The sequence below is a fragment of the Gopherus evgoodei genome, unplaced genomic scaffold (genome assembly GCF_007399415.2).
Source record: "Gopherus evgoodei ecotype Sinaloan lineage unplaced genomic scaffold, rGopEvg1_v1.p scaffold_69_arrow_ctg1, whole genome shotgun sequence".
Lineage (NCBI taxonomy): Eukaryota > Metazoa > Chordata > Testudines > Testudinidae > Gopherus > Gopherus evgoodei.
In genome coordinates this window covers 62,309-87,893 of record NW_022060090.1, presented here as the reverse complement: position 1 = coordinate 87,893, position 25,585 = coordinate 62,309, and the positions used below count along the sequence as shown (strand labels likewise).

At 48.3% G+C, this 25,585-nt stretch overlaps 2 protein-coding genes and 1 non-coding gene across 3 annotated transcripts in view; all 3 read right to left on the bottom strand.

Moving 5' to 3' along the window:
* LOC115643738 (zinc finger protein 660-like) overlaps nucleotides 1-25,585 on the bottom strand; it is a 579,185-nt gene that overhangs the window by 513,864 nt on the left and 39,736 nt on the right. The gene's annotated exons all lie outside the window — the stretch shown is intronic.
* On the bottom strand, nucleotides 7,458-7,529 carry TRNAC-ACA. The gene has a single exon. It is a non-coding gene; the product is annotated as a tRNA-Cys (tRNA).
* On the bottom strand, nucleotides 22,804-25,565 carry LOC115643736 (zinc finger protein 34-like; the record flags this gene model as incomplete). The annotated part of the gene is made up of 2 exons (XM_030547734.1): nucleotides 22,804-25,261; nucleotides 25,346-25,565. Coding segments are annotated over 2 exons (855 nt in total), but the record flags the coding sequence as incomplete, so codon positions are not given.

Here is a 25,585-nt window from a genome sequence, read left to right as displayed (position 1 = left end):
TGCAGTCACAGCAGGGAGGGCTTTGTCTCATTGTAAGGGATCCGTGTCGCTCACGGAGGTTGCAAAAGTCATAGATTCTGTGACGTTTGCAGTGGCCAGTGTGGCTGACTCCGTGGCTGCCCAAGCAGCTGGCCTGGGGACAGCTTGAGCAGTAGATCCAAGGGTGGCAGGAGCAACCACAGCTTGGTGGCTCCTGGCATCTGTCCCGAGGTGGCCGAGCAGGGCTGGCCTCGGGGGCTCCCCTGGGGCTTCTCCCCACCGTACATGGTGCCACGGGCCCCCTGGACTCTCTGCCCCCACAGCTGGTGCCACGGACCCCCTGGGCTTCCCTCTCCAAGATTCAATGAGGGATATTTATGGTATAGGTCATGGATTGGTCATGGGCAGTGATTTTGTGTTTTTTGCCCGTGATCTGTCCATGACATTTACTAAAAAAACCCTGTGATTAAATCTTATCCTTCCTCATTATCGATCAAATAAATCAACACACTTCCACCTGCAAGCGGATTTAGCCCAGGACCCTCAGAGTCAGCAGCTGTTATGCCCCCATTGAGCTCTCTGGTCAGGTGTCCTAGCACTGGAAGCCTCCTGTTTAGATCCTAAAATAGCGTTTTTGCACCAAGGGGGGGGGCTAAAATTTTGGCCCGGACATTGTAGCTCCACCGTTATTTTATTGAATTGCTTCAAAAGAGCAAGTGTAGAAAGTGTCTTAAGTGCCAGGCTCTCTGCCATGGAAACAGCTGCCCCTGCTCTGCAGGAGTCTGTGCGTTCCACACAGCAACATACAAACCTGCTCCGAGCTGAAGGGGGATCAGACAGTGACAGGGTTGGTAACAAATACTTCAGACTCTTAACTCCAGGTCCCTTCCTTTCTTTAATGCAGGATGTGCCAGTCACCTGGTAACCATGGTGTTATCTTCACCTTAAAATACCTCTCAGTACATTTTCAGTGAGCTCTCCACCCTCTGCCCTCCCTGCAGCCAGCTCCGCACTCCATGCCCTACCTGCAGCCAGCCCCTGCCTCCAGCCAGCCCTGCTCCCCCTGCCCTGCCTGAAGCCAGCCCCATACCCCCTGCCCTGCCTACAGCCAGTCCTGTACCCCCTGCCCTACCTGCAGCCAGCCCCGCACCCCAGGACCCCCATGCCCTGCCAGCAGTCAGCTCGTCTGCAGCCAGCCCTGCTCCCCCTGCGCTGCCCGCAGCAGCCACATCCTCAATGCCCTGCCTGCAGCCAGCCCCACACCCCCTGCCCACAGCCAGCCCCTGCTACACCCCCTTCCCTGTCTCCAGGCAACTCCTCCTGCTGCACCCCCTTGTGGCCCTGCCCAAAGCCAGTCAGCCCCCACACACTCCCAGCCCACACCAGCCCTGCACCCCCTGCCCTGTCTCCAGCCAATCCCTGATGCACCTCTCTGCCTGAAGCCAGCCAGTCCCGCACTCCTCTGTCTCTAGCCCTGCCAACCCCTGCTGCACCCCTTGCGGCCCTACCTGAAGCCAGCCAGCCTGCCCCACACACCCCTGTCTCTAGCCAATCCCCCACCCCTTGCCCTACCTGCAGCCAGACCCCAACTCCAGTCAGACCCTGCCCTGCCTCCAGCCAGCCCCATGTCCACTGGTACCCTGCAGTTCCCAGGGCAGTAACCCTGCACATCTGCTGCAATGAGGGAGGGGGGATAGGGAGCAGCTGGGACCCACACCTGTGCATACCTTAGGGTAACCAGACCGCAAGAGTGAAAAATCGGGACAGGGGGTGGGGGGTAATACGATCCTAGATAAGAAAAAGACCCCAAAATTGGAACTGTCCCTATAAAATCGGGACATCTGGTCACCCTAGCACACCCCCAGGACTCCTGAGTTCCATTGCTGGATTTCCTATTTGTTCCACTACTGGTTGTTTTTCTTTTTCTGAGAGACTTTAGGCAAGTTGCTCCCCGCTCTAGGGCTCTGTACCCAGCGTACAAATGGGGATTTAATACTTTCCCGCTATTGGAAAGTGCTGGGAGAATCCTCCAGCAAAAGCTGCTCTTACAGTGCTAAGCAGCATCTGACCGTTCAAGGTTGGAGCGCACTGCCCAGGAGGAGTGTTTGGCTCTGGGGTTTCACTTCAGCCCAGTCTAGAGCGAGGGGCCCAGCTATGGAGTTTGGCTCAAGAATCAGAGGGTAGCCGTGTTAGTCTGGATCTGTAAAAGCAGCAAAGAATCCTGTGGCACCTTATAGACTAACAGACGTTTTGGAGCATGAGCTTTCGTGGGGGAATACCCACTTCCTCAGATGCATGCATGTGACATGCATCTGAGAAAGTGGGTATTCCCCCACGAAAGCTCATGCTCCAAAACGTCTGTTAGTCTATAAGGTGCCACAGGATTCTTTGCTGCTAGCTCAAGAAGACCAACTCTCCAATTTGTTAAGGGCATTTTGAATTTCAATCCTGTGCTCCAAAATGCTTGGTGTCAGTTGCAAATTTTAGAAGCATGCTCTCCACTCCATTTTCCAATTCATTCATGAAAATATTGAATAGTACTGTACCCCAGACTGATTCCTGCCGGGCCCACTAGGTACACCCTCTCCATTGGATGGCCAAATATGGAGAAGGGCTCCTGGAGTCTGGGCTTTCAACCAGCTCTCCACCCACATTACACTGATTGCAGGTAGAGCACATTTCCCTCATTTGCTTGTGAGAATGTCCTATGGGACTGTGTGAATAGCCTTAGTAACACCAAACTAGTTCCCATCTACTGTTTACCCACCTCCACCAGGCCCAGAACCCTGCCAAAGAAGGAAAGAGGATCAGTTTGGAATGATTTGATCTTGACAAATCCATGCTCACTAGTCCTAAAAACCAAATTATTCTGTAGGTGCTGCTGACAAACTGATTGTTTAAGAATGTATTGCAGGATCTCTACAGCTATGGCAGTGAGGCTAGCTAGTCTGTAAGTCCCAGGGGGGTCTCTTTGTTCCCCTTTTAGAGATAGGTTCTGTCTTGTTCATGAATTGGAAGATGTTCTTTTTCAGGGATCTCAGACGAGAATTGGGGCACAACATCTGGATTGTTAAGGCCACAAAAACGGAGACAGGAACCTCTTCTCTCCTGCTGGCAAAGAACTCCAGCTACCTAAAAGAAAGGGACTCACATCCTTGAATGGGCTTTAAAAAGGCAGTGCTTAAAAAGTTTGGCCCCAACTATTTCTTGTTTCCACAGACTAGACATTTTAGCAAACTTTAGAATTCCTTGGTGCTAAAACACTGTGAAACTCCCCTTTCTCCTTCACAGAGGGCTTTAACTTCCCATATCTCACTCAGGCTCACAACTGCCCAGAGCTCAAGAACTGTCCCTGTTCCCATTGGACAGATGGGGAGGAGCCTGCAGGCCAGAGAAGGAAAGTGACCAACCCAAGGGCCTACACAGCAAGGCGGTGGCAGAGCCAGAATGAGAAGTCTCCAGTTCCAACTCCTGTTCTAACAGACAACAAACTCCCCCAGAGGCAGAAATAGAGCTCAGGAATCGAAACAGTGGGGAAATTTCATTCAAACCGTTTCTGTCAGAAAATCCCATTCAGAGTAAACCAGTTTGTTTCTCAAAATCATAACAAGTGGGATGAAAGTTCTTTGCAAAAAGATTTTGTGGCAAAACAAAAGCATCTCCTGTTTGTCACGGTGTGTTAAATTGTCTCATCACACACAAAGAGGAGACACTTAGATTTCAAACATTAGATAAAATGCTTCAATCTGAGCTAAGTCGTTGCTGCTCTTAACAATTTCGCAATAAAAAAATACAAATAAATAGACTGTTTCAGCTATTCTATTATGTCATAATCTGCTCTGAATAAATGTGATAGGACACCTCATATTATGCACTACTCCTAGTGACACTCTCCAGTGGATCCCCATCCTCCACCCACCATCAGGTAGGTAGGAGCAGATCATCATTATCCCTACTTGAAAGAGGGAGAAGTTAAGGCTCAGAAAGGAGAATTGACTTGTCTTAGGTCACACAGCCAGTCAGAGGCAGAGCTGGGAATAGGATTCAAGAGTCCTGATTTTCAAGCTAACCATCGGATTTTGAATTTCAGACACTGAATGACCTGAATAAAGTGCTCTCAGATGAGCTCCAGACCAACAACAGTGACAGTAATTTTTCAGCAAGTATTTGAGAACTACAATATTAGAGAGAATCATGAACTGCTCAGAGACAATTAACACAGAGAAGCAGCAAAATTTGTCAAACATAGAACTGATTCTGACTTATTTCCTTGGTCTTAAAAGAGAACAACAAGGACCTGAGTCTCCTCCCTGTCAATAACCCCCTGCTCAGTCAATCAGGGTAGAGACTGAGGATGGAAGGCTGAGGGTTCTCACCAGAGAGCCCAAAGGATGGCCCAGGTCATTGGTGGGGATCACGGCCCGAGCACTATTTCAGCCTCATATTTTTGGGTGGACCTCCCACAGTGGGAGATGCAGAGCAATCCCCCAACACACACACAAGCATATCTGCTGGTGTTGGGAGGGGAATAGGAAAAAGGAGAAAAAAAGTAAGAGAAGAAGAGAAATGAGGGAAGGATGGATGGACAAAAAGGTGAAACAAAAAAGGACAAACCCTAATGTCCCCAGTGATTCTAAGGGACAAAATCCCAGGTGTGGATTAATATTCTGCCTCCTTAAGCTCGTGTTTTCCATGCCTAGAATTCAACTGTCACCAGATGGATCAGACTGAACAGGTTTCAAACCTCCAGGAGCCTCTTACCTTCTAAACAGGGATGGCTGTTTTCTAGTAAAATCACTACAAGGGAAGGAGAAAACTTGAAAGAGGTTCCTCCTGGCGCTCATGTCCGTGAACCCGAATACTCTCTCAGTCCTCAAAGAGAGACCTGGAGAAGGAGACTTGCTGAAGCAAAGCCACAGGGGTCTCTGAGGTTTCCCTAGCCCCTCACCCCTGTCCTGCCTGGCTGATGTCAGCATCTCTCTGTGAGGTCACCACTTCCCCACCACCTTGGACCAATAGTCTCAAGTCCTGCAAAAGACCTTTGTGATGTCACTGCCACACCCCTCCCTTGCTGTGCCAATGTCCTGCCCCTGGCCAGGCACTTTGGAGGTTTGAGCTACTCCCTGTGGATCACTCCACTCAAGGAGCGTTCGTTCTAGGCAGCAAGCCGGCTAGACAGGAAAACATCAGATGCTGCTCCCAATGCTACACTCAGTTTTTCAGAAATTAGTTGACTTTATGGCCAGAAGTGACCATTAGAGCATCTAATCATATAATCATAGAATATCAGGGTTGGAAAGGTCCTCAGGAGCTATCTAGTCCAATCCACTGCTCAAGGCGGGACCAATCCCCAACTAAATCATACCAGCCAGGGCTTTGTCAAGCCTGACTTTTAAAACCTCTAAAGAAGGAGATTCCACCACCTCCCTAGTTAACCCATTCCAGTGCTTCACCAGCGTCCTAGTGAAAAAGTTTTTTCCTAATATCCAACCTAATCATCCCCATTTGCAACTTGAGACCATTACTCATCAGGTACCACAGAGAACAGTCTAGATCCATCCTCTTTGGAACCCCCTTTCCGGTAGCTGAAAGCAGCTATCAAATCCCCCCTCAGTCTTCTCTTCTGCAGACTAAACAAGCCCAGGTCCCTCAGCCTTTCCTCATTAGTCATGTGCTCCAGCCCCCTAATCATTTTTGTTGCCCTCTTCTGGACTCTTCCCAATTTTTCCACATCCTTCTTGTAGAGTGGGGCCCAAAACTGGAAACAGTACTCCAGATGGGGCTTCACCAATGTCAAACAGAGGGGAATGATCACATCCCTCGATCTGCTGGCAATGCCCCTACTTATATAGCCAAAAATGTCGTTAGCCTTCTTGGCAACAAGGGCACACTGTTGACTCATAGCCAGCTTCTCGTCTACTGTAACCCCTAGGTCCTTTTCTGCAGAACTGCTGCCTAGCCCTTCCATCCCTAGTCTGTAATAGTGCATGGGATTCTTCCATCCTAAGTGCAGGATTCTGCACTTGTCTTTGTTGAACCTCATCAGGTTTCTTTTGGCCCAGTCCTCTAATTTCTCTAGGTCCCTCTGTATCCTATCCCTGCCTTCCAGCGTATCTACCATTCCTCCCAGTTTAGTGTCATCTGCAGACTTGCTGAGGGTGCAGTCCACACTATCCTCCAGATCATTAATGAAGACATTGAGCAAAACCGGCCCCAGGACCAATCCTTGGGGCACTCCACTTGAAACCAGCTGTCAACTAGACATGGAGCTGTTGATCACTACTCGTTGAGCCCAACGATCTAGCCAGCTTTCTGTCCACCTTATAATTCATTCATCCAGCCCATACTTCTTTAACTTGCTGGCAAGAATACTGTGTGAGACCATATCCAAAGCTTTGCTAAAGTCAAGGAATAACACATCCATTGCTTTTCTCTCATCCACAGACCAAGTTATCTCCTCATAGAAGGCAATTAGATTAGTCACGCATGACTCGCCCTTGTTGAACCCATGCTGACTGTTCCTGATCACTTTCCTCTCCCCTAAGTGCTTCAGAATTGATACCTTGAGGACCTACTCCATGATTTTTCCAGGGACTGAGGTGAGGCTGACTGACCTGTAGTTCCCTGGATCCTCCTCCTTCCCTTTTTTAAAGATGAGCACTACATTAGCCTTTTTCCAGTCATCCGGGATATCCCCCGATCGCCATGAGTTTTCAAAGATAATGGCCAATGGCTCTGCAATCACATCTGCCAACTACTTTTGCACCCTCGGATGCAGCGCATCCGGCCCCATGGACATGTGCTCGTCTCCAGTTTTTCTAAATAGTCCCAAACCACTAATTCCTCCATAGAGGGCTGGTCACCTTCTCCCCATACTGTGCTGCCCAGTGCAACAGTCTGGGAGCTGACCTTGTTTGTGAAGACAGAGGCAAAAAAAGCATTGAGTACATTAGCTTTTTCCACATCCTCTGTCCACTAAGTTACCTCCCTCATTCAGTAAGGGGCCCACACTTTCCTTGACTTTCTTCATGTTACCTGAAGAAACCCTTCTTCTTACTCTTAACATCTCCTGATAGCTGCAATTCCATGTGTGATTTGGCCTTCCTGATTTCACTCCTGCATGCCTGAGCAATATTTTTATACTCCTCCCTGGTCATTTGTCCAATCTTCCAGTTCTTGGAAGCTTCTATTTTGCATTTAAGGTCAGCAAGGATTTCACTGCTAAGCCAAGCTGGTCGCCTGCCATATTTACTATTCTTTCTGCACATTGGGATGATGTTTTCCTGCATTCTCACTAAGGATTCTTTAATCCTTTAGAGGATTGGAACTGATTTCAGTGGAGGCACATGTTTGCTAGGTTTTTATGCATTTGTACAGGAAAACATTGAGTGTTTCCATTCATTTCAGGGATACCTATTCAGTTGAACTCCTGAACATAATGGAAATGCCATTATTTTTGTTGAAAGAAGAAGTTTGTAAGGGGGCCCTTGGATTTGAACCAAGGACCACTTGATCTGTAGTCAAACAGTCTACCACTGAGCTATACTCCCATGATTGCTGTGGAGGTAAGTCAGTGATCTTAAAGATTTTGAAGGACAGGCCCAGCCTCAGAGATCTCCTGTTCTGTTCTCAGACCACAGTGCTTTTAAAAATGGGGTTTGATTAAACTTATAGATGCATGTAGGCACCACAGCTTGCACGCCCACCCACATGGCTTCCCCCAGTGACGTAGCTACCACTTGTCGAGGAGATGGATTAACTACATGGACGGGACAGCTCTCTCCACTCTGTTTTAGCAGATTCATTCTTTATGAATAGGTAGGAAAGAACCTCCTGAATGGACAGTAACCAATTGATCAAATATTGCTGGGTCTGCATTCAATATGGGTAACTGGTCATATTGGGCTGGATTAGTAGAAGCATTGCCAGCAGATCGAGGGAAGTGATTATTCCCCTCTATTTGGCTCTGGTGAGGCCATATCTGGAGCATTGCGTCCAGTTTTCACCCTCCCATTACAGAAACAAATTGGAGAGAGTCTAGGAGAGGGCAACAAAAATGATTAGGGGGCAGGGGACTTAGAAGGAGAGGCTGAGGGCAGGGTCACCCGGGGGGGAGCAAATGGGGCAATTTGCCCCAGGCCCTGCAGGGCCCCCAAGAGAATATAATATTCGAGAGTATTGCAACTTTTTTTATGGAAGAGGCCCCCAAAATTGTTTTGTGCCAGGCCCCCTGAATCCTCTGGGTGGCCCTGCCCACTTCACCTCCCTTAATTCATTCTCCTCCCTCTGAGGCCCCACCTGTGCTCTGCTCTCACTCCCATTTGGCCACTTCCCACCCCTGCTCTTCCTCTTTGGCTGAGGCCTGCTGGTCCACCTTTTGCTTGCTCCTCTGCTCCCCAAAGGCCTCCTTGTGCCTCTCCACCCCTTACCCCAAGGTCTGCCTGCTGTCCCCACCTCTCTGCCCTTCCCCTGAGACTCATCTTGCCCAAACCTCTCTGCCCCCTCCCCTAACACCATCCCTGACTACCACTCACACCTCTCTACCACCTCCCCTGACCTTCCCTGTCCACCACCCACACCTCTTTGCCCCACCCATGAGACCAGCCCTGCACACCACTTGCACCTCTCTGCCCCTCCCCTGAGACTCGCCCTGTCCACCTCTTTCCTCAGTCATCTCTTGTTATTCTTTGAAACATCAAGGATGGAATAAAAAGCTGAGATTACTCCAGGGTGAGGAAAGAAAGGAGCCACCAACCCTCTGAAAAATCTCAGTTCCCCGGAGAAAACCTGCCCCCTGCTATTGCAATCCCTGATGTGCTGGGGATAGGATGGTAAAGGAACTGTCTGAATGATCAAGGCAGGAAATGGACAACAATCTACAGGAACGTCAGTGACCACAAACACACTCTCCTCGTGCTCCAGCCAGAAGGGAAATGAGCAGGAATTCTTGCAATTCAGCTAGGGGCACACTTACACAATGGCACAGCAGTGTGTGTGTTGTGGAAGCTGGTCTGAGGAAACAACTGGAATTGATCACTCAGTGAGAACAGAACTGGAGTGTAGTGAGAACCACATCTCGAGCAAGTCATTGTGGCTGAGTGGTTAAAGCGATGGGCTAGAACTCCATTGGGGTCTCCGTGCGCAGGTTCAAATCCTATCAACTATGGAGGAAGTTGTGGTCCTTTAGTTTCAACAGAACTGGGTCTTGTCCCACTCTCAAGCTGTGTCTACACTATTGGGTAATGTGGCTTTAAAATGTTTCAGTTAAACAGCTGTTGCATATCCACACTATGCCCCTTGTGTTACCAGCTATTTGACATCCCATCGTTTAATATGTAGCGTTGAGATTGTGTTTGCCAATGTGCATCACTTTGCACGTATCAGCATTGAATTTCATCTGCCATTTTGTTGCCCTTTCACCTAGTTTTGTGAAACCTCTTTTTAGCTCCTCACAGGCTGCTTCGCACTTAACTGTCCTCTGTAGTTCTGGATCATCTGCAAATTTTGTCACCTCGCTGTTTAGCAGATCGTTTATCAATATGTTGAATAGTCCCAGTACAGACACCACTAGTTACCTGTTTGCATCCTGAAAACTGATCATTTAGTCCTACCCTTTGTTTCCCAGATTTAACCAGTTATTGATCCATGTGAGGACCTTCCAGAGGTGAAAGTAAGCCGGTACGTTCTGGTATGGGGTACTGGCAAGAGCGGGTATGCTGTGCCAGCCCGGCCTGGCTTTCCCAATCTGGTGATTTAAAGGGCCCAGGGCTCCCTGCAGTGGCCGGAGCCCCAGGCCCTTTAAATCGCCTCCTGAGCCCCCCTGCCGGAGCCCTGGGATCTTTAAATCACCTCCCAAGCCCTTCTGCTGGAGCCCCCGGGAGCTAATCACTGCCATGGATGCTGCTCTCTCCTGCACTACGAACACAGAGCAGGGGCAGTGGGAGCTTCCTTACAGTGGGGCGGGGGCACCATTGTCTGAACTGTAGCGCTCTCATGACACCTCTTCCCCAAGGAACCACACTCACACCACCCCTCCCCCTAAGGCCACACCCACAGAACGCCTCTTCCCCCTCCAAGACTCCACCCTTCCCCGCCATCACTTATCCTAACAGCCAGTAAAGAGTGGTGGGGCCATGACCCTCTAACTCCCCTGTTCCAGCACACCTGACACAGAGCTAAGCAGGCTGCAGTGTGCATGTGTGACAAAGGCTGCTGTGCTGAGCTGAGCCAGTGAGGAAAGCAGGGGCTGATGTTGGGGCTGTCCCCCTCCCCCTGCCTCAGGACTGGTTGCTTGCAGCAGCTGTCTGAACTTAGACAGTGTGCCCACACACTCACTCACTCTTCCCCCACCACCCAAACACATTGCAGTTGAAAAGCAGCTGGCAATCTAGTAGGATTCCCATGGAACAGTGGGATAGAGAAACCTGCATCATGTGATGCTGTACCAGCCTGTGAGGCATTGCAAACCCTTCCCAAAGCACCCTGCAGCCAGTTGCACAGCTACCCACAGTGCACTGCTCTCTGTGGCCATCCAAGAGTCTAGCATGGATGTGCTCTGGTAAGACAAGAGGCATAGCGTGGACATTCAACATTTGTTTAATTCAAACACTTTAAAGCCACATTATCCAATAGTGTAGATATAGCTTGAGAGCGAAACAAGACCCAGCTCTGTTGAAACTGAAGAACCACAACTTCCTCTGTAGTTGGCAGGATTTGAACCTGTGTAGGGAGACCCCAATGGATTTCTAACCCATCACCTTAACCACCCAGCCACAACTACTTGCTTGAGATGGGTCTCTCACTACACTCCAGTTCTGTTCTCACTGAGTGATCAATTCCCATTGTTCCCTCAGACCAGCTTCCACAACACACACACTGCTGTGCCATCGTGTAAGTGTGTCCCTGGCTGAATTGCAAGAATTCTTGCTCATTTCCCTTCTGGCTGGAGCACGAGGAGAGTGTGTTTGTGGTCAATGACGTTCCTGTAGATTGTTGTCCATTTCCTGCCTTGATCATCCAGACAGTTCCTTTACCATCATATCCCCAGCACATCAGGGATTGCAATAGCAGGGGGCAGGTTTTCTCTGGGGCACTGAGATTTGTCAGGGGGTTGGTGGCTCCTTTCTTTCCTCACTCTGGAGTAAACTCAGCTTTTTAGTCCATCCTTGATGTTTCAAGGCACAACAACAGATGACCAAGGAAAGAGGTGGACAGGGCGGGTCTCAGGTGAGGGGCAGAGAGGTATAAGTGGTGGGCAGGGCCAGTCTCATGGGTGGGGCAAAGATGTGTGGGTGGTGGACAGGGCAGGTCAGGGGAGCGGATAGAGAGATGTGAGTGCTGGGCAGGGCTGGTCTTAGGGGAGGGGGCAGAGAGGTTTGGGCAGGGTGAGTCTCAGGGGAAGGGCAGAGAGGTGGGGGTAGCAGGCAGACCTTGGGGGAGGGAGTGGAAAGACACAAGGAGGCTTTCGGGGAGGAGAGGAGTGAGCAAAAGGTGGACCAGCAGGCCTCAGCCAAAGAGAAAGAGCAGGAGTGGGAGAGTGGCCAAATGGGAGTGAGAGCAGAGTACAGGTGGGGCCTCAGAGGGAGGAGAATGAGTCAAGGGGGTGGAGTGGGTAAGGCTGCCCAGAGGATTCAGGGGGCCTAGGGTAAAACAATTTTGGGGGCCCCTTCCATAAAAAAAGTTGCAATACTATAGAATAATATATTCTCATGGGATCCCTGCAGGGCCTGGGGCAAATTGCCCCACTTGCCCCCCCTCTGGGTGACCGTACCCTCAGCCTCTCCTTGTAAGTCCCCTGCCCCCTAATCGTTTTTGTTGCCCTCCACTAGATTCTCTCCAATTTGTTTCTGTAGTGGGAGGGCAAAAACTGGACACAATGCTCCAGATGTGGCCTCACCAGTGACGAATAGAGGGGAATAATCACTTCCCTCGATCTGCTGGTAATGCTCCTACTAATCCAGCCCAGCACGACCAGTTACCAATATTGAATGCAGACCCAGCAATATTTGATAAATTCGTTACTGTCCATTCAGGACGTTCTTTCCTACCTATTCATAAAGAATGAAGATGCTCTGACCAGAGGGGAGAGAGCTGTCCCGTCCATGTAGTTAATCCATCCCCCCGAGAGGTGGTAGCTACGTCACTGGGGGAAGCTATGTGGGTGGGGGTGCAAGCTGTGGTGTCTCCATGTATCTATAAGTTTAATCAAACCCCATTTTTAAAAGCACTGTGGTCTGGGAAGAGAACAGGAGATCTCTGAGGCAGGGCTTGTCCTTCAAAATCTTTAAGATCACTGACTTACTTCCATAGCAGTTATGGGGGTACAGCTCAGTGGTAGAGTGTTTGACTACAGATCAAGTGGTCCTTGGTTCTAATCCTAATGTCCCCTTATAAACCTCTTCTTTCAACAAAAATAATTGCATTTCCATTATGTTGAGGAGTTACACTGAATAGGGATCCCTGAAATGAATAGAAACACTCAATGTTTTCCTGTACAAATGCATGAAAATCTAGCAAACATGTTCCTTCACTGAAATCAGTTCCAATCCTCTAAAGAATGAAAGAATCCTTATTGAGGTTGCAGGAAAAAAACATCCCAATGTGCAGAAAGAATAGTAAATATGGCAGGCAACCAGCTTGATCAGACCAGATCTTAAATGCAAAATAGAAGCTTACAAGAAGTGGAAGATTGGAGAAATGACCAGGGAGGAGTATAAAAATATTGCTCAGGCATCCAGGAGTGAAATCAGGAAGGCCAAATCACACATGGAGTTCCAGCTAGCAAGAGACGTTAAGAGTAAGAAGAAGGGTTTCTTCAGGTATGTTAGTAACATGAAGAAAGTCAAGGAAAGTGTGGGCCCCTTACTGAATGAGGGAGGTAACTTAGTGGACAGAGGATGTGGAAAAAGCTAATGTACTCAATGCTTTTTTTGCCTCTGTCTTCACAAACAAGGTCAGCTCCCAGACTGCTGCACTGGGCAGCACGGTGTGGGGAGACGGTGACCAGCCCTCTGCGGAGAAAGAAGTGGTTCGGGCCTATTTAGAAAACTGGAGACGAACACATGTCCATGGAGCTGGATGTGCTGCATCCGAGGGTGCTAAAGGAGTTGGTGGATGTGATTGCAGAGCCATTAGCCATTATCTTTGAAAACTCGTAGTGATCGGGGGAGGTCCTGGATAACTGGAAAAAGGCTACTGTAGTGCCCATCTTTAAAAAGGGAAGAAGGAGGATCCAGGGAACTACGGGCCTGTCAGTCTCACCTCAGTCCCTGGAAAAATCATGGAGCAGGTCCTCAAGGAATCACTTCTGAAGCACTTAGAGGAGAGGAAAGTGATGAGGAAGAGTCAGCATGGATTCATCAAGGGCAAGTCATGCCTGACTAACCTAATTGCCTTCTATGAGGAGATAACTGAGTCTGTGGATGAGGGGAAAGCAGTGGATGTGTTATTCCTTGACTTTAGCAAAGTTTTTGATACGGTCTCCCATAGTATTCTTTCCAGCAAGTTAAAGAAGTATGGGCTGGATGAATGGACTGTAGGGTGGATAGAAAGCTGGTTAGATCATCAGGCTCAATGGGCAGTGATCAAAGGCTCCATGTCTAGTTGGCAGCTGGTTTCAAGCGGAGTGCTCCAAGGGTCGGTCCTGGGGTCGGTTTTGTTCAATATCTTCATTAATGATCTGGAGGATGGCGTGGACTGCACCCTCAGCAAGTTTGCAGATGACACTAAACTGGGAGGAGTGGTTGATACGCTGGAGAGTAGGGATAGGATACAGAGGGACCTAGACAAGTTAGAGGACTGGGGCAAAAGAAACCTGATGAGGTTCAACAAGGACGAGTGCAGAATCCTGCACTTAGGACGGAAGAATCCCATTCACTGTTACAGACTAGGGACCGAATGGTCAGGCAGCAGTTCTGCAGAAAAGGACCTAGGGATTACAGTGGATTAGAAGCTGGATATAAATCAGCAGGGTGCCCTTGTTGCCAAGAAGGCTAATGGCATTTTGGGCTGAATAAGTAGGGGCACTGCCAGTAGATCGAGGGATGTGATCATTCCCCTCTATTAGACATTGGTGAGGCTTCATCTGGAGTAGCGTGTCCAGTTTTGGGCCCCACACTACAAGAAAGATGTGGAAACATTGGAAAGAGTCCAGCAGAGGGCAACAAAAATGATTAGGGGTCTGGAGCACATGACTTATGAGGAAAGACGGAGGGAACTGGTCTTGTTTAGTCTGCAGAAGAGAAGACTGAGGGGGGATTTGATAGCTGCTTTCAACTACCTGAAAGGGAATTCCAAAGAGGATGGATCTAGACTGTTCTCTGTGGTACCTGATGATAGAACAAGGAGTAAGGGTCTCAAGTTGCAGTGGGGGAGGTTTAAGTTGGATATTAGGGAAAAGCTTTTTCACTAGAAGGGTGGTGAAGCACTGGAATGGGTTACCTAGGGAGGTGGTGGAATCTCCTTCCTTAGAAGTTTTTAAGGTCAGCCTTGACAAAGCCCTGGCTGGTATGATTCAGTCGGGGATTGGTCCTGCTTTGAGCAGTGGATTGGACTAGATACCTCCTGAGGTCCCTTCCAACCCTGATATTCTATGATTATATGATTAGATGCTCTAATGGTCTCTTCTGGCCATAAAGTCGATGCATTTCTGAAAAACCGAGTGTAACGTTGGGAGCAGCGTCTGATGTTTTCCTGTCTAGCCAGCTTGCTGCCTAGAACGAACGGTCCTTGAGTGGGGTGATCCACAGGAGTAGCTCAAACCTCCAAAGTGTCTGGCCAGGGAAGGACATTAGCACAGCAAGGGAGGGGTGAGGCAGTGACATCAGAAAGGCCTTTTGCAGGACCTCAGACTATTGGTCAAAGGTGATGGGGCGGTGGTGACCTCACAGAGAGACGCTGACATCAGACAGGCAGGACAGGGGCAAGAGGCCAGGGAAACCTCAGAGACTCCTGTGGCTTTGCTTCAGTAAGTCTCCTTCTCCAAGTCTGTCTTTGAGGACTGAAAGAGTATTCGGGTTCACAGACGTGAGCACCAGGAGGAACCTCTTTCGAGTTTTCTCCTTCTCTTGTAGTGATTTTACTAGAAAACAGTCATCCCTGTTTAGAAGGTAAGAGCCTCCTGGAGGTTTGAAAGCTGTTCAGTCTGATCCATCTGGTGACAGTTGAATTCTAGGCATGGAAAACACGAGCTTAAGGAGGCAGAATTTTATTCCACACCTGGGATTTTGTCCCTTAGAATCACTGGGGACATTAGGGTTTGTCCTTTTTGTTTCACCTTTTCCTCCATCCATCCCTCCCTCCTTTCTCTTTGTCTCTTGCTTTTCTCCTTTCTCCTGTTCCCCTCCCAACACTAGGAGACGTGTGTGTGTGTGTGTGTTTTGCAGGGGAGTGCTCTGCAGCTCTCACTGTGGAGAGTCCAGCCAAATATGTCGGGCTGAAATAGTGCTCAGGCACCGATACCCACCAGTGACCTGGGCCATCCCTTGGGCTCTCTGGTGAGAACCCTCAGCCTCCCGTTCTCAGTCTCTACCCTGGTTGCCTGAGCAGGGGGTTATAGACAGGGAGGAGACTCAGGTCCTTGTTGTTCTCTTTTAAGACCAAGGAAATAAGTCAGAACCAGTTCTATATTTGATGAATTTTGCTGCTTCTCTGCATTAATTGTGTCTGAGCAGTTCATGATTCTCTCTAACATTGCAGTTCTCCTCAAATACTTGCTGAATAATTACTGTGCACTGTTGTTGGTCTGGAGCTCATCTGAGAGCAATTTATTCCGGTCATTGAATGTCTGAAATTCAAGATCCGACGGTAAATTTGAAAATCAGGGCTCTGGGATCTCATTCCCAACTCTGCCTCTGACTGGCTGTGTGACCTAAGACAAGTCAAGTCTCCAGTCCTCTGCCAGCTGACCCATCAAAGGGCTAGCACCACTTTCTCTAGGTTTCCCCATCGGTGTGTGCCAGGCTAGTAACACTTTAGCTCTATCCCTTCACTTTTCCATTATACTAACAAACCCATTTGGCTGGGCAGAAGCAACATACAATTTCTTTGTTCACACATATTAATAAGGACATAAGAGACACATCCTGGCTTGGCCTGCCAGTTCTTCCTTGCAAGTCTTGAGGGAAATGGGGAACATCTGTACTTTGGAATTTGCAGGTGTTGTCCTGGGCCATCAAATGGAACAGCTGCAAATACTTTTTTGAGGCAGGCACCATGGCTTAGCTGGCTAAATCACCTGTCTACTAGACAGGAGATCCTGGGTTCAACTCCCAGTTGTGCCTTGTTGTACAGCTTTTGTCTCCTCGCTCACATTTTCCTGTGTCTTTCTGGGAAGCAGAGGAGACCTCCCTTGGCAACACAAGCAATTGCTTGCTAAGGAAAAGGCTTCTTTGGAGAGAAGCATTGGAAAGAATCAAATCACAAGCCTGGAGTTGATGACAAGGCTTCTGTGACTGGTATTAGCATGGTGGTTGCTTTGACTGCAATTGCTGCAACACGAGATTCTGTGCCCCATGTCCTTGTGATTTGCTGGGGATGTCCACACACAGATGTCATGTCACCTTCCTTTTGATTGTCACTGATGAAAAATGGAGCAGCTGGGAGAAAAGTCCCAGTCAGCGGCACCGTGGTTAAGCTGGCCAAGGCACCTGCCAGGTAAAGTGGAGGTTAGAGATGCAACTCTCACCGGTGCTTTGCCAAATGTGTCCGCTCTTCCCACCTTTTGGTCAATTCTTTGAGGAAACAGAGAAGACTGCCTCTGCCTTGCAATGCAAATGCTTGCAAAAGAAACCAGTCATATTTTTGACAAGTGTCAGAAGGAGGCACCTAAGAAAGTCATAGTTGCTGGGATTCCCATCTGTGACCACAGCACAGACGGGAATCCCAGCATCTATCCGCATGCCTCCAGCTGTGTGCACTGGGCCAGCTGTAGCTGTGACTGGCCGATGGAGGGATGGGTTGCAGCAGCTGGGCAGAGCTGTGCCTGTGCTACACAGAGAGGTGCATGTGAAACCTGGGGGACCAATTCTGCCTCATTTCCGTGCTGAGTGTTGCAGGCTTTGTCAGTAAAGGTGCCCAAGGGTGTGTTCTTGCCTTGGGGGTTGTCAGCACTCTGGGGGCATATGTTTGCGTGAACTGTGGGGCTTAGTGAGGAGTAAGTGAGGGCAGGGACTCAAAAGGAAAACTCAGGTTGAGGGCAAGGGTGTGGTAACACTGTGCAAGTCTCAGATGGCCTGTGTGCAGGAGGTTCAGTACTGGAGAGCAGGCCAGGGGGAGGTAGCTTCTGTTTGCTATGACGGAGTTGAACCCGAATATTATCTTAGCAAAGAGAAGATGTTAGACATTCTGCTGTACTGCTCTGCAAATCGACGGTACTGGCCTCTGGGCGCTATCCCACAGTGCACCATTGTGACCACTCTGGACAGCAATCTGAACTCGGATGCACTGGCCAGGTAGACAGGAAAAGCCCTGCTAACTTTTGAATTTCATTTCCTGTTTGCCCAACGTGGAGCTCTGATCAGCACAGGTGGTGATGCTGTCCCAAATCCAAAAAGAGCTCCACTGTGGACCGCATGGGAGATACTGGATCTGATCACTCTATGGGGAGACAAATCTGTTCTATCACAGCTCCGTTAGAGAAGACGAAATGTCAAAGCATTTGAAAAAATCTCCAGGCTATGATACAGAGTCTACAGCACAGTGCTGCGTGACAAGCGTAACGGAAAGCCAAAGAATCAAATGGATGCTCATGGAGGGAGGGAGAGGGTACTGAGGACACCAGCTATCCCACAATCCCCCCAGTCTCTGAAAAGTATTTGCATTCTTGGCTGAGCTCCCAGTGCCTGAAGGGTCAAAAACATTTTCCCGAGTGTTTCAGGTGTATGTCATCAATTTACACCCTTCCACCCCCTGAAAGAAAAGAGAAAAAAAAGTTTCTCGCCTTTTTTCAATGTCACCCTATGTCTACCGCATGCTACTGGTAGACGAGGTGCTGTAGCACTGAACACCAGCATCCTCTTCCTGGTGGCAGATGGTACAATATGACTGTTATCCATTGTCACCATCAGCTTGTGAGTGCTCCTGACTGGCCTCGGTGAGTGCTCCTGACCGGCCTGGGCACGTGGGTAAAAATGAGAATGACCCCTGGTCATTCCTGGCAGATAGTACAGAACGGCTGGTAACTGTCTCCATCACAGCAACTGGAGGCTGAGCTCCATCAGCCCCACCCTGCCCTTTCAAGTCTAATGAAAAGATTCTGTACCGCCTGGACTATCATAGCAGCCGGAGGCTGGGCTCCTCTCCCCCCCACCGTTTAATGTCCTGCCTGGACTATCATAGCAGCTGGAGGCTTCCTCCCACTCATTTTATCTCATTAAGAAGTCGGTTTCTCTCACTCCTGCATTCTTTATTACTTCATTACACAAATGGGGGGGGGCACTGCCACTGTAGCCCAGAAGGGTTAGGAGAGGAGGGAAGCAACAGGTGGGGTTGTTGCAGGGGCACCCCCTAGAATGGCATGCAGCTCATCATTTCTGCGGGATCTCTGGTTCTCTAGTACACTTGCCTCATATTCTAGGCAAGACTGTGACTGCGCTGCTCCAAGCAATTTGTCCTGAATTGATACTCTCAGCAGTGTCCTGCCAGAGGCCAATTGTTACAGGGGTCGTCTGGGATTACAGCTGGGAACTCTCTGAAGCTCAGGATGCGCTTCCTCAGCTAGGGGACGTATGTAACTCACACACCTCCAGGGTGCGGTGCTGTGTCCCATCTAGTGGCGCCAAGATCACTTAGAGGGAGAGAGAAAATGAGACTTTTCTACAGTCTTAGCTAGCAGCCAGGTGGCCTTTAGTTCATGCTGTAGAGGCCCATGCACTAAGCTCCTGAGTTCCCACTTCGACCCCACCCACTGACAAGTCACCAACCCGGATCTGTCAGCGTAACTGAGACAGCTGCCGCCCCAAGAAGGAGAAAGCTGCCATGACATGCCCAGCTGAGAAGAGGTGCCAAGCAGTGAGCTGACACCCGTCAGAGCTTCCTGTGTTAAACTGCAAACTTTGGACAATAGCAGGGTGGTAGGAAGTGTTGCCCTCAGAGTGGCCTGGGTCAGAGCCCATGGGAAGCCCTGGGCTCCCCTGCCATCTGCTGCACCCTCCCCGCCCCCGTGGGACCAAAACCCTGACCAATAGGCGACATCCCCACGAGCAAAGGCCATCACCAGGCATCTGTCTTCGAAAGTTTGCAGAGGATGTGGGAGCAGAAAGGGCAGAGAGGATGAGGATGGCTCTTGGGAAGAGGGAGGGAGCCTTATGGGAATGTCTTGTTTACCGTCATCAACCCAATGATCAGATCACTGATGCCTAGAATCTTCCCTGACATGTTGTAATTGATTGGATCTAGATTTTAAAATGGGTACCACATTTGCAGATGGAGAAATGTCAGCGAGTTGAGTGGAAGGTCATTGCAAGCTCAGCTAATTATGCAACGTGGCTTATGCTCCATCTAATAAGCTCCTTAAACAACAGCTTCCAATTTTCACTTACATTGTTCTGTTAAGTGTTTTTCTCCAAAACACTTTCACTAATCATTTTGGTCACCTTTGGAAAGTTAGCCCTTTTAGTGCACCAAATATAAATATTGCTGGTGGGGACTGCCCTCTATTGGTCATAAGAACAGCCACACTGGATCAGACCAATGGTCCAGCCACCCTAGAATCCTATCCTCCCACAGTGGCCAATGCCAGGTGCCCGCGAGGGAATCGACAGAACAGGGAATCATCAAGCAATCCATCCCGTCACCCATTCCCAGCTTCCGGCAAACAGAGGTTAGGGACACTTCAAGAGCATGGTTTTGTATCCTTGCCCATCCTGGCTAATAGCCAATGATGGACCTCTCCTCCATCAACTTATCTAGTTCTTTGGTGTTATAGTCTTGGCCCTCACAGCATCCTCTGGCAAAGTTTCCCCAGGTTGACTGTGTGTTGGGTGAAGAAATACTTTCTTTGGTTTGTTTTAAACCTGCTGTCTATTCATTTCATCGGGTGACTGCTAGTTCTGGTGTTATGAGGAGTAAATAACACTTCCTTACAGATCCAGACTAACACGGCTACCCCTCTGATACTTCCTTGTTTACTTTCTCCAAACTTGTCATCATTTTATAGATGTCTATCCTAGTCCCCCCTTAGTCATCTCTTTTCCAAGCTGAAAACTTCCTTCAGTCTTATTAATCTCACCTCACACGGAAGCTGTTCAAGACTCCTAATCATTTTGGTGGCTCTTTTCCGTACCTTTCCCAATTCCGATATATCTCTTTGAGATGGGGGACCAGCTCCAATATTCAAGATGTGGGCATACCATAGATTCATAGACAGGCAATATTATATTTCTGTCTTGCTAGCCATCCCTTTCCTAATGACTTCCCAACATTTGGCTCGCTTTTTTGACTGCCGATGCACATTGAGTAGATGTTTTCAGAGAAGTATCCACAGTGACTCCAAGATCTCTTTCTTAAGTTGTAAGAGCAAAATTTAGACCCCATCAGCTTAGATGTAGAGTTGGGATCATGTTTTCCCACGTGCATTACTTTACATTTATCCACATTGAATTTCATCCGCCTTTTTGCTGCCCAGTCACAGTTTGGTGAGATCCCTTTGTCACACTTTGCACTCTCTTTTGGACGTAACTAACTTGAGTTGGTTTGTATCATCTGCAGATGTTTCCATCTCACTGTTTACTCCTTTTTCCAGATCACTTAGGAGTATGTTGAACAGTGCTGGACCCAGTACAGACCCCAGGGGGACACCACTATTTACCTCTCCATTCTGAAAATCAGACCCCTTCTTTCTTGCTTTGAACCATACCTATCCCAGAGAGGAGCTTCCATTTTATCCCATTTTGCTTCAGAGCCTTTGAGGAGAGACCTTGTCAAAGGTTTTCTGAAAATCTAAATATATTATATCCACGGGATCACCTTTATCCACATGCTTGTTGACTCTCTCAAAGAATTATAGTAGATTTGTGAGGCATGATTTTCCTTTACAAAAACCATGTTCATTGGGAATTAGCTCTCCAGATGTCAGAGCGCCCTCTTCAGGCCGGTGATCTGCCTTACCGCAGCTGGTCCCGTCCCTCCCAGGACCCCGGTGCCCCTTTTACCCTGGCAGTACCCCCTGGCAGTACCCCTACAGTTATGGGTCTCCCCATCCCAGGGGAACCTCCACCCACTTTCCCCACTTCACCTCAGTCTTAGCTACTGTCCAGTCTCCATATCTAGACCTCATTCACTGGGGCAGACTGCAGTATGAGCCACTCATCACAGGCAAAGGGGGTTTTGGCCCTCAGCTGTTTACTTTAGAGTAATGTGGCCCTTGCTGCTTAACGAGTTGTGCAGGCCTGGATTAGGGCATTGCGCCACTCTGTGGGCATTTCATGTCCCTCCTCAGTTTCACATACAGACACAATTTCCTTTGCTGTTCAATGAACAGCAAAATCTTTCTGTGTCTCTAGTCTGCACCAGGGCATTCAATTCCCTTGAAACCTTCTCTCCTGCTATGGCAATGGTCAGACAGAAGGGACGTGGCGACCCTCAGCAGCCCTGACAGTGAGATATTCACTCTCCTCTTTCTTCAAGCTGCTGTTGTTAGTCCATAAAACATGGACCATGGAATAAAAAGCTGAGTTTACTCCAGGGTGAGGAAAGAAAGGAGCCACCAACTCCCCCAAAAATCTCTGTGCCCCGGAGAGAACCTGCCCCTGATATTGGAATCACTGATGTGCTTCAGCTACGAGGGGAAAGTATTTGCTCTCATGGAGGTATAGCTCAGTGGTAGAGTGTTTGACTGCAGATCAAGGGGTCCTTGCTTCAAATCCAAATGCCCTCTAATACGCCTCTTATTTTTTTATTTGTATTTTTGAAAAAAGGGAAAACATTTTCATTTCCATTCTCCATTATGTTCAGGAGCTCCACTATACGGGGATGTTTGAAATGCATGTAAACACTCAACATTTCACTGTCCAAATGCATAAAAACCTAGCAAACCTGTCCATCAACTGAAATCAGTTCCAATCCTCTAAGTGTCTAGTTTATGTTTTCATCCATTAAACAAAGGGATCATATGAATGTACATTTGCAGATCCCTCTTCTCCACAGAAGAACAAGAACCACATCCAGTTGGGGTTCAGGAGTCTGACGAGCAAAGGCAATTTGATGCGGGCTAAAGTCATCAGCACTTTGTCTCCTTCACATTCAACCAGCAGCTGGGCCCCCAGGACAAGGCATGAGAAGATGACAGTGGCTGTAAGCAGGAAAAGAGCCCCCAAGAAGCTGGATAAAGCTGTCAAGATCCTCAGGAAGGTCATCATGCCCATGCCTAGCATGTACTGACTGCAGTGGGGACCAAAACGGCAGAGAAAAGCCCTCAAAAGTTGTAAGCTGCCACGCCCCAGAATGTGATCAAAATCCTACCTAAAATCAAGACAGGATAAGGTGAAGGTCATCTCCAAAGCCAGGGCTAAGAAAGTAACACTGAGAAAGAAGTGAAGAGATTTCCATTGGGATGACTCCTGCTCCCCTAATGGCTCTTTTATGAATCACCATAGAACACCCAAAGAGATCCAAGTCCTGCAGGACAAACAGCCTCATGGATGGTATAATGAAGTGGTGGCAGTGGGGGGAAGTGTTTCTCTTCCAGAAGGGAAGTGCTGTGTTTTGTGTAACACCTGCCAGGTGAGTGATGCACTGACACGGCAGCTGTCTATAGCTCCCACATGAGCTCACTCTCTTCGATCTGCTTCTGCTGTTATTTCAGAGCCAGCACTAGTGGGAGTGTGTCCCTGTCACTTCACCAGCTCTAGAACAGGCTTTGTCTGCATCCCAGCTCTGATTAATCCCACTTTTTAATGTAGTCCTACTGCGATACTTTCCCAGTTCTCTGCCTCATTCGAACATTCCGGTCAGAGACTGACTAGGAAGAATGGACTAATTTGTGTGACATTCGGTAAGTTGCCATAGAATGTGACTGAAACCTCTGCTGGATGTGGGCAGGAACCTGTTACACACATAAAATAGCTAAGTTCTACCAAATTATCTGCTACATATTCAAACCTTCCTGTACACACAAAACAGAAATTGGGGCTCTGAGAAATGGCAACTTTCCTTTAACACAGATCATTGTTTTCTGCACTTCCAGAGGCATTGAAATAGAAGCACATTACCTTTCAACAGCTGCTATTTCATGATCAGCAGCAGAGCCTTTGTCAATTTACCACCCATAGAGCTGATTGTTTCTAACTGCAGGGTTAGCCAGACTATTCAATAACATTATCGCTCTGTTTACAAAGCCTTTGGTTATTGACGAATCATGAGACTTCTCTCTTCCTGCTGTAATTCCACTGACTCTAGTGTTCTCTTTCCCCAGTTCTGGTTCCAAGAAAAGAAAGAAATCAAAACAATCTTCAGAACTAACATGCTGTGGGAAAGCGGAAATGTTGAGAGCTCAAATAATTCAGTGTCTTCTGTGTCTTGTGTGTGTCTATCTGTTTTGTGTGTGTGACTGGTGGGGCTTTTTGTTTGCTCCTGGCAGGTTCAACCCTATCAGATTTGTTTGTGGGGAGAGGCCAGAGAAAACAGACACCCTGGCCTTCCAGGTTGGCGTTAGGCAAAGGAATAACAACCCTTTCCCATAAAAAAACAAAATATGTTACAGAAACAGTGGTAGGAACAGTGCTAGAGAAACTGATAAATAATCACAATGCTCAGGCTTGAAGTAATCGGAAATACAGAATTCAAAAAGCAAAGCTCAGGGGAGATTTGGGGTTTATTCTCTGACCTTAGCTATGTGCTATAGCACAGGGAGTACTTTTGGAAGTCTCCCATCCCACAACTGGGGAAAGGAAAAGGATTCTTAGGTTCTGGCATGGATTGAAGGAGGAGAGTGATGGGGAATAAGGGACTCCCTCTGACTTACCCTAACTATGTCTGTTGTTACAGAGAATGAAATGACTTCTTTCCCTATCCCTGCCCTGTTCCTGCTCTTTGTTATAGTTCAATATATTTTAAGTGTGGAAGAATAATAATAAAAATATCTGCTTTCCAGCACAATCTGAAGCAACATCAGAGCAACTGGGAATGAAAGAATTAGTTTCCCAAGGGAGAAATCGATGACTAACAATTGCTTTGAGATGGGGGAACAGTATAACCGTGATGCTCAGGGTTTGTTTAGATTAGGAACAGTGATGGAGTTTAGGTCAGGTCAAGGGGAAAGCTAATGCCAACCACTGCACCTGGGCTGCATCTGCACTACAACTTTTTACATTAAGATGACTAACTTGAGCAGTCAACGCCATGTACAGTCCTAGTAGATGGAAGGCACAGATAGTTTTTGCCTCAGTGTACCTTGTTGGGATCAAACCTCTCTCCCCCACTTGGAACTCATGAACATTCCTGGCTGGAGGGTTACACACTCCTATGACTCAAAAGGAAAGGAGTTGATAGAAAAGATCATAGGACTGACCCCAAAGAAGGGTTAGCTGCAAAAGGCAGAAGAAGGCAACTTATCTGGTGGAGCTGAGAGACCACGGTGAAGATGATGCGAAAATCACTATGCGGGAATTAGCAAATGTGATTTTTTTAAAAAAAAATTGTTTTGGCCAACCCTAGTCAAGGGATTTATTACAATTCTCTCTCATGTGGATTTTCTGATGCCTAGTGAGGCTCGAGGAATGACTGAACCTTTTCCCACACTCAGAGCATGTGTAGGACGTCTTTCCTGTGTGGATTCTCTGATGTGTGACAAGGCTTGAGGTCTGCTTGAACCTTTTCCCACAGTCAGCGCACATATAAGGCATCTCTCTTCTGTGGATTCTCTGATGTGTGATAAGGTTTGAGCGCCGATTAAACCTTTTCCCGCACTCAGTGCACGTGTAGGGCTTCTCCCCTGTGTGGATTCTCTGATGTGTGACAAGGCTTGAGCTCTGCTTGAAGCTTTTTCCACACTCAGCGCACGTATAAGGCATCTCTCCCGTGTGGATTCTCCGATGTTTGATAAGGTGTGAGCTCTGATTGAAGCTTTTCCCACACTCCGTGCAGGTGTAGGGCTTCTCTCCTGTGTGGATTCGCTGATGTGTGATAAGGGTGGAGCTCTGATGAAAGCTTTTCCCACACTCAGAGCAAGTGTAGGGCATCTCTCCTGTGTGGATTCTACGATGTCTTATAAGGGCAGAGCAGTGAATGAAGCTTTTCCCACACTCAGCGCACGTATAAGGCCTCTCTCCCTTGTGGATTCTCTGATGTGTGATGAGGGCAGAGCAGTGAATGAAGCTTTTCCCACTCTCAGTGCACATATAAGGTGCCTCGTCTGTGTGGATTCTCCAATGTGTGATAAGGTTTGAGTGCTGATGGAAGCTTTTCCCGCACTCAGTGCACATGTAGGGCATCTCTCCTGTGTGGATTCTCTGATGTGTGGTAAGGCTTGAGCGCTGATTGAAGCTTTTTCCACACTCAGAGCACATGTAAGGCCTTTCTCCTGTGTGGATTCTACAATGTGTGATAAGGTTTGAGCTCCGATTGAAGCATTTCCCACACTCAGAGCAGCCATAAGGTTTCTCACCTGTGT